This window comes from Biomphalaria glabrata, chromosome 2 (genome assembly GCF_947242115.1).
Source record: "Biomphalaria glabrata chromosome 2, xgBioGlab47.1, whole genome shotgun sequence".
NCBI classification, from domain to species: Eukaryota; Metazoa; Mollusca; class Gastropoda; family Planorbidae; genus Biomphalaria; species Biomphalaria glabrata.
In genome coordinates this window covers 49,208,032-49,221,578 of record NC_074712.1, presented here as the reverse complement: position 1 = coordinate 49,221,578, position 13,547 = coordinate 49,208,032, and the positions used below count along the sequence as shown (strand labels likewise).

At 31.8% G+C, this 13,547-nt stretch overlaps 1 protein-coding gene across 1 annotated transcript in view; it reads right to left on the bottom strand.

The window, feature by feature from the left end:
- LOC106078860 (multidrug resistance-associated protein 1-like) overlaps window positions 1-13,547 on the bottom strand; it is a 32,704-nt gene that overhangs the window by 11,252 nt on the left and 7,905 nt on the right. Inside the window, exons 8-21 of the mRNA XM_013239945.2 lie at window positions 12,633-12,819; window positions 11,713-11,846; window positions 11,340-11,477; window positions 10,898-11,041; window positions 9,596-9,680; window positions 8,641-8,707; window positions 8,242-8,368; window positions 7,945-8,121; window positions 5,881-6,048; window positions 3,737-3,923; window positions 3,399-3,465; window positions 3,056-3,131; window positions 2,677-2,920; window positions 209-519 (exon numbers count right to left, since the gene is read on the bottom strand). Of these exons, the coding sequence (XP_013095399.2) occupies window positions 209-519; window positions 2,677-2,920; window positions 3,056-3,131; window positions 3,399-3,465; window positions 3,737-3,923; window positions 5,881-6,048; window positions 7,945-8,121; window positions 8,242-8,368; window positions 8,641-8,707; window positions 9,596-9,680; window positions 10,898-11,041; window positions 11,340-11,477; window positions 11,713-11,846; window positions 12,633-12,819 (2,112 nt within the window). The remainder of the gene's footprint in view (window positions 1-208; window positions 520-2,676; window positions 2,921-3,055; window positions 3,132-3,398; window positions 3,466-3,736; window positions 3,924-5,880; window positions 6,049-7,944; window positions 8,122-8,241; window positions 8,369-8,640; window positions 8,708-9,595; window positions 9,681-10,897; window positions 11,042-11,339; window positions 11,478-11,712; window positions 11,847-12,632; window positions 12,820-13,547) is intronic.

The following is a 13,547-nucleotide window of genomic DNA, read 5'->3' as shown; positions in this document are numbered from 1 at the left end:
ATATTTAATTGATTCATTTTTATTCAACATTTGTATTGTAATTTTTTCAACAATATTTAAATTCAACAGTTTAAAGTATATTAGCTTTACTTTCATTATATCTTCCAGTGTTGTTGTTTTGTTTTGTAACTTGACATAATAAAAAGGAATAGTCTGTAAATTGTACGTTTTGATTTCAAAGAAAGAGTACAAAATTATCATCACTAACCTGTAAAAATAGTAGAAGAAGCACAGCAGGGATGGCAATCGATATTAATACTGGAGTGGTATAGCAGATTATGGTAAGTATTCCCAGAGCAAACATAGCATGCTCTAAATACACCTCAAACTGTAGGAACAGTGTGTTGTCCAAGATGTTTATGTCTTGACTAAAACGATTCAATATTCTTCCCAAAGGGGTTGTGTCAAAGAAGCTGATTGGTGCTTTAAAGACTCCATTCACAAGACATGTATGAAGTACATGTGATGTGGTCACATGGCGAGAGTGTATCAGAATTGCATACACTATGCAGCACACAGCTAAAATAGGATGTTTTATAATGATTATTAGATGAAAAAAGGTATGATTGCTTGCCCATTGCTAGAAAGTTGGTAGTTTTCATTCTTTTGTTAGCAATTTTTAAAATAGGAAGACAGATTTTGCCTGGCATCTTTTTTATTGATCATCAAAACATGACCCAACTAAAACCATATTGTTTACATATGTTTAATTATTAGGGTTCTCTGCAATAAAATTCTAATAAACTAATAATAAATGGCTCCAAAACAACAACAATAACAGTAAACCCAAGTGCACCACAAGAAACAGTTTTAGGTCTACTACTGTTCCTAATTTACATAAATGACCTACCTAATTGCATTAGTTTAGGAATAAACGTTATACTATTAGCAGATGATTGCAAAAATAATAATGGCAATGCATTTGATTCTGAAGATTAAGGATGAGTGCAGTGTTTCACATGACTATGCAAAAAAAAAGTAGCGACCTACACATTTTTCTACATCTCATGCAGACAAAGCTATTGTCTGCTGGCAATCTATTTTGATTGCAAATATCTAAAACAATAAAACAACACAGGATACTGATTTATTTTTACAAATATAATTAGAAGAATTATACAGAAATGGGAATCAAATTTGAGCATGTCTTTCTACCCAGAAAAATGTCAATTATTAAGAGTAAAAAAAACAAACTAAAACAAATAAAACTACTTAGCTTATTCATGGTAAATAAGTCACACAGACTAAAAACTCAAAATATGTAACTAGGTGTTATAATCAATGAAAACTTATAATGAAATCCCTTTATTGATTAAAATATTTAAAAAATCAAACAAAGAATTGGGGTTTATTGAAATACATTTTTACAAACAAGAACATAAAACTAAATTGTTATTCAACCTTAGTCCCTCAGTTTGGAAACCCTCAACTCAAGAAACCATATAGAAACTAAAACAGATGCAAAATAGAGCTGTAAGACCAATAACAAATGAATCTTTACATTTGACTAGAGTAATACCATTTGTAAAATCACATTTAGAGATGCTTCAGGACAGAAGACTTAAAATGTAAATAGAAATAATACACTAAATACTGAACCATAATTTGCAAATACAAAAACAAAACTTAATCAAATACTCAGACACAAAATAAGGGCACATTTCTTATTCCATCTACTAGGACAAATTGTGCAAATGCTCCTTCTTCCCTAGTCCTATAAGAGCATGGAATGGGTTGCCTGAAGCAGCCAGGAAAATCAACAACTTAGCAGAGTTTAAGTCTCTGTCTAACATGAATGACTAGATTGACAAATGGTTATGTATGACATAATTATCTTCTTTTTTGAAGTCATGTATGTAATTTATAAGAACATAATAAGACAAGCAACTTTCATTCAGCCATTCAGTCAATATGATGGAATCACTAAACAGCTAATATTAGTAAATTTAATATTTAATGTGAATATTTCCAATGATTAAATGATACAATCAAGAAACAATCAAGACATATAATATATATAATGAAAGCATCAATAAAATATCACATCATATGAGCTTAACTGAATGGTGTGACATGATATATAGTTATCAAGTAAAGTAACAGCTTTACAACTTGTAGTGGTTGGACACTGACACTTCAGCTCACCCATGCCATAACACTGACCCATCTCAGGCCTAACATAAAGACAACGTAACACAATGCCCAGCTACTAATTGAAGACTAAATATAGATCTGGTCCCTAAAATATTAATAGAGGACATAAGCCCTTGACATTTTTTTATTTATCTACTAATAACAACACCTTGATTCCAGGACATGTATGGAACAATTTAAGATTAACGCTAACTAGACCACAATGGAACAATGATGGACAAAAAAAACAAGAAATTAAACAACAAAAGTTCATCAAAAATATGGTGAATGAAGCCTATACTTAGTGACAATGAAACACAACAAATGAGCCAATTAAATAGATTTAAATAGATACATTTATACAAAGCTGTGCACATCTACACAAAATAAAGATGTGCATTGGGCTATTACTTCTATTGTGAATAAATTTTAAAAGAACAGCAGGATAAAGTCATACAATTTTTATCATGTTAGTATTCAATTTTATTTTGTTTTACACAACAAATACAGAAAAATTATTTTGTTTGAAAAAAAAAGACTTACATTGTATTAGTCCAAGTATAATATAAACAAGTATGTAGTTTTCATTCATCTGAAGTCTGTCTGATAATGATATGTTCATTGATACCATTGAATGATTCAAAAGGTTTTTGTCTTCATTCCAAGATCTCAACCAAAGGAAGGAAATATTATAAGTAAGATGAAAGCCAATCATAAAAACAGCCATTGCTATTCCAAAGAAAACTCCAAAACTTTTTAGAATGTCAAGATAAACTTTCCACTTGACCTGCAAACAAATATTTTTTTATTTAAAAAAAAATTCAGAAAAATGTAAAAGTGAAAATGACCAATTAAAATGGCTGAAGAAGTGAATAGTGTTAGGGTTATGGTTAGTTTGTGTGAATATCACATAAAAACCTACTTTTCCAACTTCCATTTCCTCAACTGTCATGGTTTTGTGATCTCCTGCAATGGATGGCATCTCATATGGGTCAGGTCTGAAGAATGATTTATAATTTTAGCAAAACATTTACTGATTTGTGTGTTTTGTTTTGTAAATTGAAAGTCCATACATTCAAGAATTACATTACATTACTGTAGAACTATTTCTTGGTCCTCTCATGCCCTTCTTTTCACAATAGATTAACTTTTTTAATGTAACAAATATTATTGAATAAATTAGAATATATAATTTTAAAAACAGGTTTGATAATAAATATGCCTTTTGCTTTTTTTTTCAAGTGTATAATGAAATATTGACTCACATGTCCACAGAGTTGATAGATAATCGTTCCTTATAATATTGGGTTTCCCTGAATGTGTCTTTTGACTCTTTAAAATAGAAATTTAGTTACATTAGGAACCTATCATTACAAAATTTTGAAATGCAAAAAGTTAATAACTATTTTAATTGTATGAATGTATATAGTGTAATAAGCTTAGCAGGATAAAGCTGGCTATATGATAGTAATCAAAATATATTTTCATCCATACATTATCAAACTGGCTACATTATAAATCTAATTTTTTTAACTATGAGAAATCCTATAATACAAATAAATAAAAGTCCTATATTTCTATTAAAATGTACAGACAAACTCACCTAAATTGCTATTATTTTTTACATCTGCATGTTCTGTTGAGGTTTTTTGTATAATGTCATAGAAATAACCTTTTTTCTTAAGCAAGTTTGTAAAGGTTCCTAATTCCACAATATTCCCATCATTCATTACAACTATACAGTCCACTTCTGGAAGCCACTTCAGGCCATGGGTGATCATAATGCGAGTCTGTTAATTCAAAATATTTGTCTTACTGATTTAACGAAAATAAAAGTTTTGTTAAAAAAAAAAGTTTTAGAGGCTGTAAATCATATAATGAACACTATTATATATTGTTACAGTTAGAGTGCAGAGTGATGTGAATGTAGAATGGTGCAAATACATGTATTGAATGGAAGTGACATTTAAAAAAAAAATGTATAGCTTTTATATAGCGCTACTTTCATGCTTATAGCATGCTCAGAGCGCTATGGTCCAATCTCATTTGTGGACCAGTGAGTGGAGAGGGTATCTGGGAGAAGGTTTTCCATGTTGCCTTTAGGGGCTTAGTTAACACAACTCTGCTTGAGTCGGGTGTCGAACCTCGAGCCCCCTTCATAAGTAGCCAAGCCAAGCTAAGTTCAAGCGTACTTAGCCTCTTGACCACGCTTCCCACACATTAGAGAGAATAAAGCCAACATAGAAAACAATTATTATTATTATATAACATTCTTTCTCACAAGATTAAAGTGATTAAAAAATACAATCTCCCAGTTGAGTGTTTACTTACGACTAGAGAATTTCTTGTTTTAACAAATTTAAAGTGCTTAGATACTGACATAAACAAAATACTTAAATAGACATAAATAGCCCAATAGGCTACACTGACTTAAATTATTCAACATCTAAATTAATTGCTTTTTACTCTCCATTCTGATGATAACAATTATAGCTTTTATATAGCGCTACTTTCATGCTTATAGCATGCTCAGAGCACCATGGTCCAATCTCATTTTTGGACCAGTGGGGGAGAGGGGGTATCTGAGAGATGGTTTTCGGTACTGCCATAAGGCACTCAGATAACACAACCTCAAGCCCTCTTCATAGGTAGCCAAGCCAAGCCAAGTTCAAGTGTAGTTAGCCTCTCGACCACGATTCCCACTGATAGATAATTGATAATTCTGTGGAGGTCAATTTAATTAGAATAGCTTTTTAATGATTTGTACTCATTACACAAAACACTTTTATGTCCAAATTTTTTACAGCTCCCAAACTTTTACTTCATGTTTTAGGTATGTCATTTGAATTAATAGGATGTATTTAAATGATAAACTAAGGCTTAATTGTACAAGCAAAAATGTGAACTACTAAATTGCAGGAAAAAGGTTTAATGAAAAATTGCTTTGGGCAGCATAACCTCAGACAAACCACACTTTTTTTTCCACACATTTGTAATGTACTAGTTTAGAGAGTAGGTTAGTTTTGTTAGTTAAATATATTGTGTATAGTTTTAACGATGGTAAAAGTAATGACGTAGTAAGACAGACGAATGACGTAGTAGACTTAGGCGAACAAGAGACTAACATGGCGTTATGTTAGAAGTAGGCTGTGTTTTGAATAGTAGTTGAATATAGCGACGTTTTAGAAAGACTGGACGGATTTCCCAGTGGTTAATAAAGTCTCATTTTATAGAACTGAATGTTGTTATAAGTATATCTATTTTGTAATGTTCTGTGGCTAATGTTAAGTAATAATTGATACATAGTCGAAGTCAGATTAGATTAGCCCACAACACATTATTTCCATTTAGACATTAGAATGATAAAACTAACGCATAATTCTATTTTATGCACACAAAGTTTAGGCCTGCTTTCCCCTCCTTCCACAAATTAATCACATACTTCTTTTCTGCTACAAACAGAAATGACAAGTCTATTAACTTGTGGGTAAAAAGGGAAAAATTAATGCCATTAGCTATCTGTTTCAAATAAAATGAAATAAAGGATAATGAATGCTATACTCTAAGTGTATAAGAGGATACAAAAAAAGATTCTAAGAGATCATCTCACTTTAAAACGAATGATTTATTGTAATTTTTACCCCTTTATTTATAATCTCTTTGTTAGTTATAATCAATGCTTAAAAAAAATGACCATGTCTGACAGAAAATGCACATAAAATAAAAGAATGATAAATATGCCTGTACCTTGCCCCTGAGAAGACCAGCATTGCTGAGGACATTTTTAAAGATGTGTTGTCCAACCTGGCCATCTACTGCACTGAGAGGATCATCCAATAGAAAAATATCTGCCCCACTGTAAACAGCCCTTGCCAGTGAAATTCTTTGCTTCTGTCCTCCAGACAAGTTGACGCCCTAACAATTATGACATTATTTTATAAATAGTCAAATACAAATGTATTTACTATTTAAATCTTGATGACATACTTATTTTTAAGTGGATCTTACTTTAATTATTACTAGTTGGTATGTTTCAAAGTTCATGCTTACAAAAAGGTTTGTTTTATATGTTTTGGATGTTTCTTCAGAACTGAAGACTATAACATTATAGCCCAAACTGCTTGCAGGATAGCAGAAATCAAACCCAGGACAATCAAAATGACAGTCCAGAGCACATACTACATGACCAGGCAACTATCTTGTTTTCAGACTGGGCTCAATAAGGTTGTTTTTAGTTAAAGCATATACAGTAACTTTTTACACTGACAGTAAAATATGTTTTAGATTTGATTCCATTGTGGTTAAATGTTAGTGTGCTTTGCTACCAAGCCTAAATTAAAGATCACTGACTAAAAAATTAAGATATTAAATTTTTTTTTAAAGCTTTAATATATATATATATATATATTATAGATTGTTGTGATTCTACCCTGTACAGGTATTTTATGGTTTGCAACAGTGCACTATTCATCACTCCAGATGGACAAACTGTTTAGATGAGAAAGAAGAGACAGTTGAAAGTGAAAGAACATTAACATCTTGGGCTAGAGCTCCCCATAAAGTTACTTAAGAGATCATGCCAGTGGAAGAGCTTGCAAGGTGAGAAGCAGAGTAAGTACTCTGTGTGGGTTGTCTGGTAGAAAGGTGTTTGAGAAATTAGTAGAAGGGTTGTTCCTGCAGAGTGGAAGATATTCCTGATGGTTTGGAAAGGCAACCATTCTTGGGACAACCAGAAGATAGAGAATGACATGGACAGTGATCCTGTGGCAGTGGCAATATAGAGACAGTAGCAGTAAACCTTGTAACTAAAAAAATAGTCACAGTGCTACTGAACCCTGTAGGCTAGAGAAGATTTATCAACCAAGACTGCTATCTCTGTGATGTCCTCATAGCTCCTGTAAATCAACATCATCATCTTTTCAACATCTTCTTTGAGTTGCCTCTCTTGAAATTATTTATTTAATTTTAAAAAAAAAAGATCCGCTGGGGAGAAGCAACTAGTGTGATGTTGCTTGTTCAGGCTGTCTTGAGGTCAACTATGGATGACTGTTGAATTTCAACCAATTACTCTGCAAGCGTTTGGGTATTATTGTTCGGGTGTATTCCGTGTAGTTGATCAACAATCCAGACAAAACAAACACATCGGTTTTAACTAGTAAAGAGATGTAGTCAACGCTGAAGAACAGTGTAACATGTATTTATTCTAAGAAAAGGCCACAGTAAAAGTCTCTGTCACTAAACACGTCGTTACCCTAGAGGATTATATCGCTAACTGATTTTCCGGTCTCTAACCCAACATATCCCAAACGTCACTAGTCCCGTTCAATATGCGTCTTCTTTGGTGCATCGCTAAAAAACTAATCTATATAAATAAGGTGTCTAACACTAGTAAGTTTTTTAAAATGCACTGGTAAAGAATTTAATTAATCAAAATAAAATTTAATTAAAGCATACATCACTTTTAATTTATTTTTATTTTTCATGTATACAAATGTTAGAGGAAGGTAGCCAAGCATTAAAGGGTTTCATACTAAAATCCCAACAGACATCCATCTAGTTCTAATAGATGCAAAACACCAGTTGAGAAATGTTAAAATACATAAAGCCTAAATTTTTTTTTATGTATGTTATCATTACGTACAAAAAAATAAATCTCAACTTTTGATCAATCTAATGATAACTAAGCCACTAAAAACATAGTGAGAGCCATGGAAAGTGGCATGTTTTTACTGAGGCACTATGTTCCATAAAGAATGTAAAGAAAAGAAAAGAATGATGAATAATAACTAATGAAATAATGAAACATTTTACTTTCTCTCCAAGTTCTGTGAGATCTCTTGCTGGCAAAGTTTCTAAATCTTGTTTTAATGCACAGGATTTAATAGTTTGTTCATAAAATTCCTTGTCAAACTGCTTTCCAAATGTGATATTTTCTCTAACTGTAGAGTTACGTATCCAAGACTCTTGAGGTACATAGGCCACAGATGACTGTCAAAAGAGGTAGAAGGGTTAATTTTTTCCAACTGGATATAAAATTGCTATTTTTATTAGGTACCAAGTAAGATTTTTTAAAATGTATATCTCACTTGAATGTTAATGTTATCTCACTTGAATGTTAATGAATCCTTCCCTTTTGTACATCTCTCCCAGCAATGCCAAAAGTAATGAAGACTTTCCAGCACCTACTGGACCAATCACAGCAACCAAACTTCCAGGAGTCACTTTGAAATTAAGGCTGTAATTAAAATTTAAAGATTTTTTGAAATTACATTTCTAATTGATATTGGTTTCTTCTGGCTGTATCCAGTGGCTCTGGAGACAAAAGGAGTCATACATTTATGACATAAGTAAGAAAATAAAAAAAAAATCTATCAAAATCTGCTTATCAGTTTTATAGACACAGGACACAGTGATCAACTGTTGGGAGGAATTTTATTTAATTTTCTTTACTAATTTTTTTTACTGAGCATAAAAATTTTTGAAAATAAAACTACTAATGCTGCTTACTTTCTTAAACAAGGCTGCCCTGTTATCTCCCATGAAAAGCTTGCATTCTCCAACTGAACAGCCATTTCTATAGAATTGTATAAATAATATATCCATACAAGTAAAATGTATAAATATAAATAGTTATTTATTTATATATATCTTTTGGCCCTTTACATCTCTGGAGACAATCTTTTCTTTTTGCAACTTCTCATGTGAAACTTATCCTTGATACACATCTGAGTTAACAGGTTTAGGCCTTTGTAATCACCAGACACTGCAGACACTATATTTATATATGATTTTTTTCATCACATTTTAAAGAACATATTAGACTTGGTCTAGGTTAATGAAGTTTTGTTTTCACTTCACAGTTATGTAGAGGCCTAGTGTCAAAATCCTGAGACGCATAATGTGCATCTCCTTGAGGGATCATGTCTCAATCAGGAAGTTTTGACATTTGCCAATATGCACAGCATCTATGCTCTCCTGACACAGAGATGACTACTCTGGCTTAGACTTGTCACCTGCATGCAAGATGGTAGATTCTCAAAAGATATGCTGAGCTTGTGGAGGGAGTCAGACCCAAGAGATGTCTGCAAGTGAGACATGATAACCACAGGTATCAACGAAAGTATGTGGGAGGAAATAGCCCAAGACCAAGTGCATGGAGACAGACTATGCATGCTGGTACAAACCTTGCCAAGAGCAAAAGAAATGAAACAGCCTTAGTCAAGAGAAAGAGAAAGAAAGCTGCACTGTCAGCTAGCCCTAATACAAAATGAATACACATGCATGAACTGTAGCAAAAGCTGCGATCCAGAATTGGCTTGATTGGCCACACCAGATTCTGCCCATTTCAAGATGAAACCAAGCCAGTGACTCATCTTGGCAAATCCATTGTCTTCCGAGACAGAAAGAGACATATATATATATCAAGTGTCATATTGTTTAAACTTTTGTCTTGTAAAATTACCTTCACTAGAATTTCTTTGTATATTGGATGTTTGTAAATTTTCTAACTCAAAAAATTTGTTGAGCCTAACAATTGATGTAGCCATCTAAAGATAGAAACAGAAATATTTATAAAATATTTATCACCAACTTACAATGTAATTAGAATGATGTAAATATTTATTTGTACATAAATATAAATAAGTGTATATTTATATGTGTATAGATATCACTCTCTTTATATATCTGTTAAGTCTTTTTTTTTTAAGTTTTACTTAAGATATTATAAAATGTTTAAGACCATGATGACATAGAGTTTTTTAAATTGAATCTTGTATTTAGAACTAGATATGAGTCATTACTACTTAGCCAACTGACAATAAAAACATGAGAACATTTCTTCTTCTAAATGCACTTTAAAAAAAAAATCAGTTAAGTATTGTAAAAAAAATAGATTTAATTACTTTCTAAATATTTTTTATAAATATATATTAAGCCTATATTTAAAGTACATAGTGACAAGGTGTAACAAAATTTCTTTAAATATTTTTTTTTTGGTTTGAGAACAAAGTGAAAAAATTATTTTTTAAAAAATTCAAAATAAATAATTATTTCATTTAAAAATATTTTTTTTATAGAAATGTCTCTCATATTACATCAAGCTCATTGTGATATGGTCTATTCTCTTTTGCCAACATGTGATCTGGGAGAAGATTTCCATGCTGTCTTTAGGTACACTGCAAACATAGCTTTGCTTGAGTGGGAATTTGAACATGATCCACCATGATAGGTAGCCAAACTGTTAAGGCCACTCAGCCACATATCTAGTTAATTTATTTTGTAGATAATCTGCCATTTAAAATCATCATCATCAGACCTTGCAATTTATAGGGCAGATGATGTTAAGGTCATCTCTTTCTGTGGCCTATGGTTAATAAGGTTGTCATGTGGCCAGCACAATGACAAATCGCCTTTACTTTCCCCAATTAATTTCAGTTACCATTAGAGCTTAAAAATTCCAATCTTCATCAGAATTCAAACTCGGGACCCCCCATTTCAGAAGCCAAGCACTTAACTGCTCAGCCACCATGCCCATCAAACTCTAAGTAAGGTCTTAAGAGGCTAAATCCACTCTACTGTGCAAAAAACCATGTGGTTGTGTGCAATGCATGTCAGTCATCATACAGGTCAGAAATGTAAAAGATATGTAAACATTTTTAGTCATGAGGTCTTAGGTTCATCCAAAAAAGTGATTTCAATATAAACAAGACCATAATATTCTTTGTTCTAAGTCTTAACAAACAAAATGTCTGGATGTGTTTACTTGCACAGTGTAAATGAAACTCAAGGGTAAGTTAAAAATAATCATCAGAATCAGTTGTACAATGTTGATTGTGAGGAAAGTTTTCTTGTTGTCTATATGGTCTTCATTCAACAACAAATATGTGAAGAAAATGCTGAAAAATATCTGAAAGTAAAAAGATTTTATAAACTTAAAAATAAGCAATGGAATCGTAATTAATTATTTTGGTATATTTTCTCCATTTATTCATTAATCTATTTTTAGCAATACACTTAAATACATTTATAAACAGTCTAAAGTTTGCAATGCAAAAAAAAAACATTACTACTGAAATGGCTACCTCTTCAGTTTATATTATCCTACCCCTCCCAAATACCACCACTCAAAAGTGATTGATCTGCCTTGCCTCAAAAGGTTAATTAATTAATTTAAAATGTTAAAGAGTTTATTTCACTTAGCTTACCCAGAAAGTAGATGCAGTGTAGATAAAAGTCAAAATGACAGCAATGGGTACATATTTGCTTAATTGTTTGAGTTCTTTGTTTCTGGCTTGCAATATTTTATTGATAAATATAGGTTCCCATCCATTTAATTTGATTATCTGAAGTAAAAAATATAGATTTAACTAGAATTCTTTGATTGTAGAGACTTCAAATGTTTTACATTAATGACTATTTAACATTTTTAACCTTAAGAAGTAATGAAATGTACTAGGCCTATATAAATGACTAAGGATGATTATAACCCTTTGATGTGCTAAACTCTTGGTTTCTAAGTGTTTTTTCAGGTTGTCTTAAAAGGAGAAACAAACTGGACATACTTAGAATCATACTTACTTTGATGACATTTAAAGCCTCACTAGTAATATTCAATCTGTAATCCCTACAACTCATCATTTCTTCAAAAATTTGTTTCTGCTTTTGAGTGAGTATTATTTTCACACAAAAAATAAAACAAACTATACCAAAACCTGAAAGAAAGACATACTTCTTATCTTACTGTGGTGAAACCTAGTGATTAGACATGCAAAACTATCATAGATTTTATAATTTCAAACCAGAGGTTTTCCTGTAATAATCCTCCAATAAATGGAGCGCGTATGTAAAAAGAGAGATAACATACTGCTAAACTTCCAAATAATTAAAAGTAAGTAAAGTTACCCTTTCAGACCTTTCAATCTATGGGGCTGATGTAAAGGTCAACTGTTCTGTGGCCCATGGTTAATGAGCATGTTATGTGGCCAAGACAATGACCAACCACCTGTAACTTTTCCAAACTAATGTCAGGTACCTATTAGAGCTGGATGGATTCAGAGGCATCCTAAAGATTCCATAATTAAAAATCCCAGTCTTCACCAGGATTTGAACCCAGGACCCCTTGGTTTGAAAGCCAAGTAATATACCACCAGGCCTCCCTCCAAATAATTAACAAAAGCTTATTTCATCTCAGATTTAAGATCATACAGACAGTTTTGAAAGTTCTTGTATCCTTTTGTACTCTGTATGGTCATCCTGAGTTCAAACCCTATCCCCTGTCATCCTGAAGGAGGTATTAGCAAGGATGTAATATTGTTCTTTTATGAGAGAAGATCCAAAAACTTACAAATCTATACAAATATTTAGGCTATTTCTAAATGTTCCTCACTGTCTCAACTGTAGGCCATTTAGTTCTTATAAAATGTTCTAATCAATAGCTAATGTAATACTGTACATCTCCCAAAGTCAGTCTAAAATAATTAAGAAAAAACAACATTTACCTGAAATTATTGATAACCCAATAATTTGGGAAAGCAATAAAATTGAAACCAGTAACATTGGAACACTCATCCACAACCAGTAAGCATTTCTCAGAAACATGTCCACATGATTTGTATCCAGGAACATCAAGTTAAGAAACTCTCCTTCATTTATTTTCCTTTGAGACTCACTAGATAAGTTTAGAGCCTAAAATTAAATTAAAAAACATAATATAGCAAATTGTGCTCTGGAAATTTTTACAAATGTTTTTAGCTCCACACTCACAAAAAAAGATAAAACTATGACTTCTTAAGATTTTCTCTTTTGTAAGTTATGATTAAAAGTTTTAGGAATTACATAAAATATTCAAACTGAATTCTGAAAACTTTTGCCAAGAAAATATATTTTGCTCCATACTCACAGAAACGTAAAAATTTTCTGCAAAAATGTTTATTTTTCAAATTATTTCTTGGGTTAAAGGTTATGTTTATTGTTTTGTTCATAAAATGTTTTACATGTTTTTGATGTTCCTTCAGAGTTGAAGATAATGTACATCCTAGCCCAAATTCATGTAGGATGATTAGGAATGGCAGTGGGCAAAGTATGAACACAGGACCATCAATATAATCAAATGACAATCCAGCATGAATACAAAATGACCAGGCAGCCATCTTTTATTAGGTTATTAAAGAATATCCAGAAAAAAATTAGTCTGTAGAGACTTGCTTAACTGAGCTGGCTTTTTAATAACTTTTAAAATAAACAAATTAGAACAGCATCCTTGCCAATACAACAACAACTTTCACTAGCTAGGTCATCAACATATGTTCTGTCTTAGGAAACAATAGTGGGGTCTTGGTTAAGGTTGTGAAACTTTTCTCAAGAGTACCAGCTTGAAAAACACAGCCTAATAGGTGAGTTTGGCTGTTAAAGCA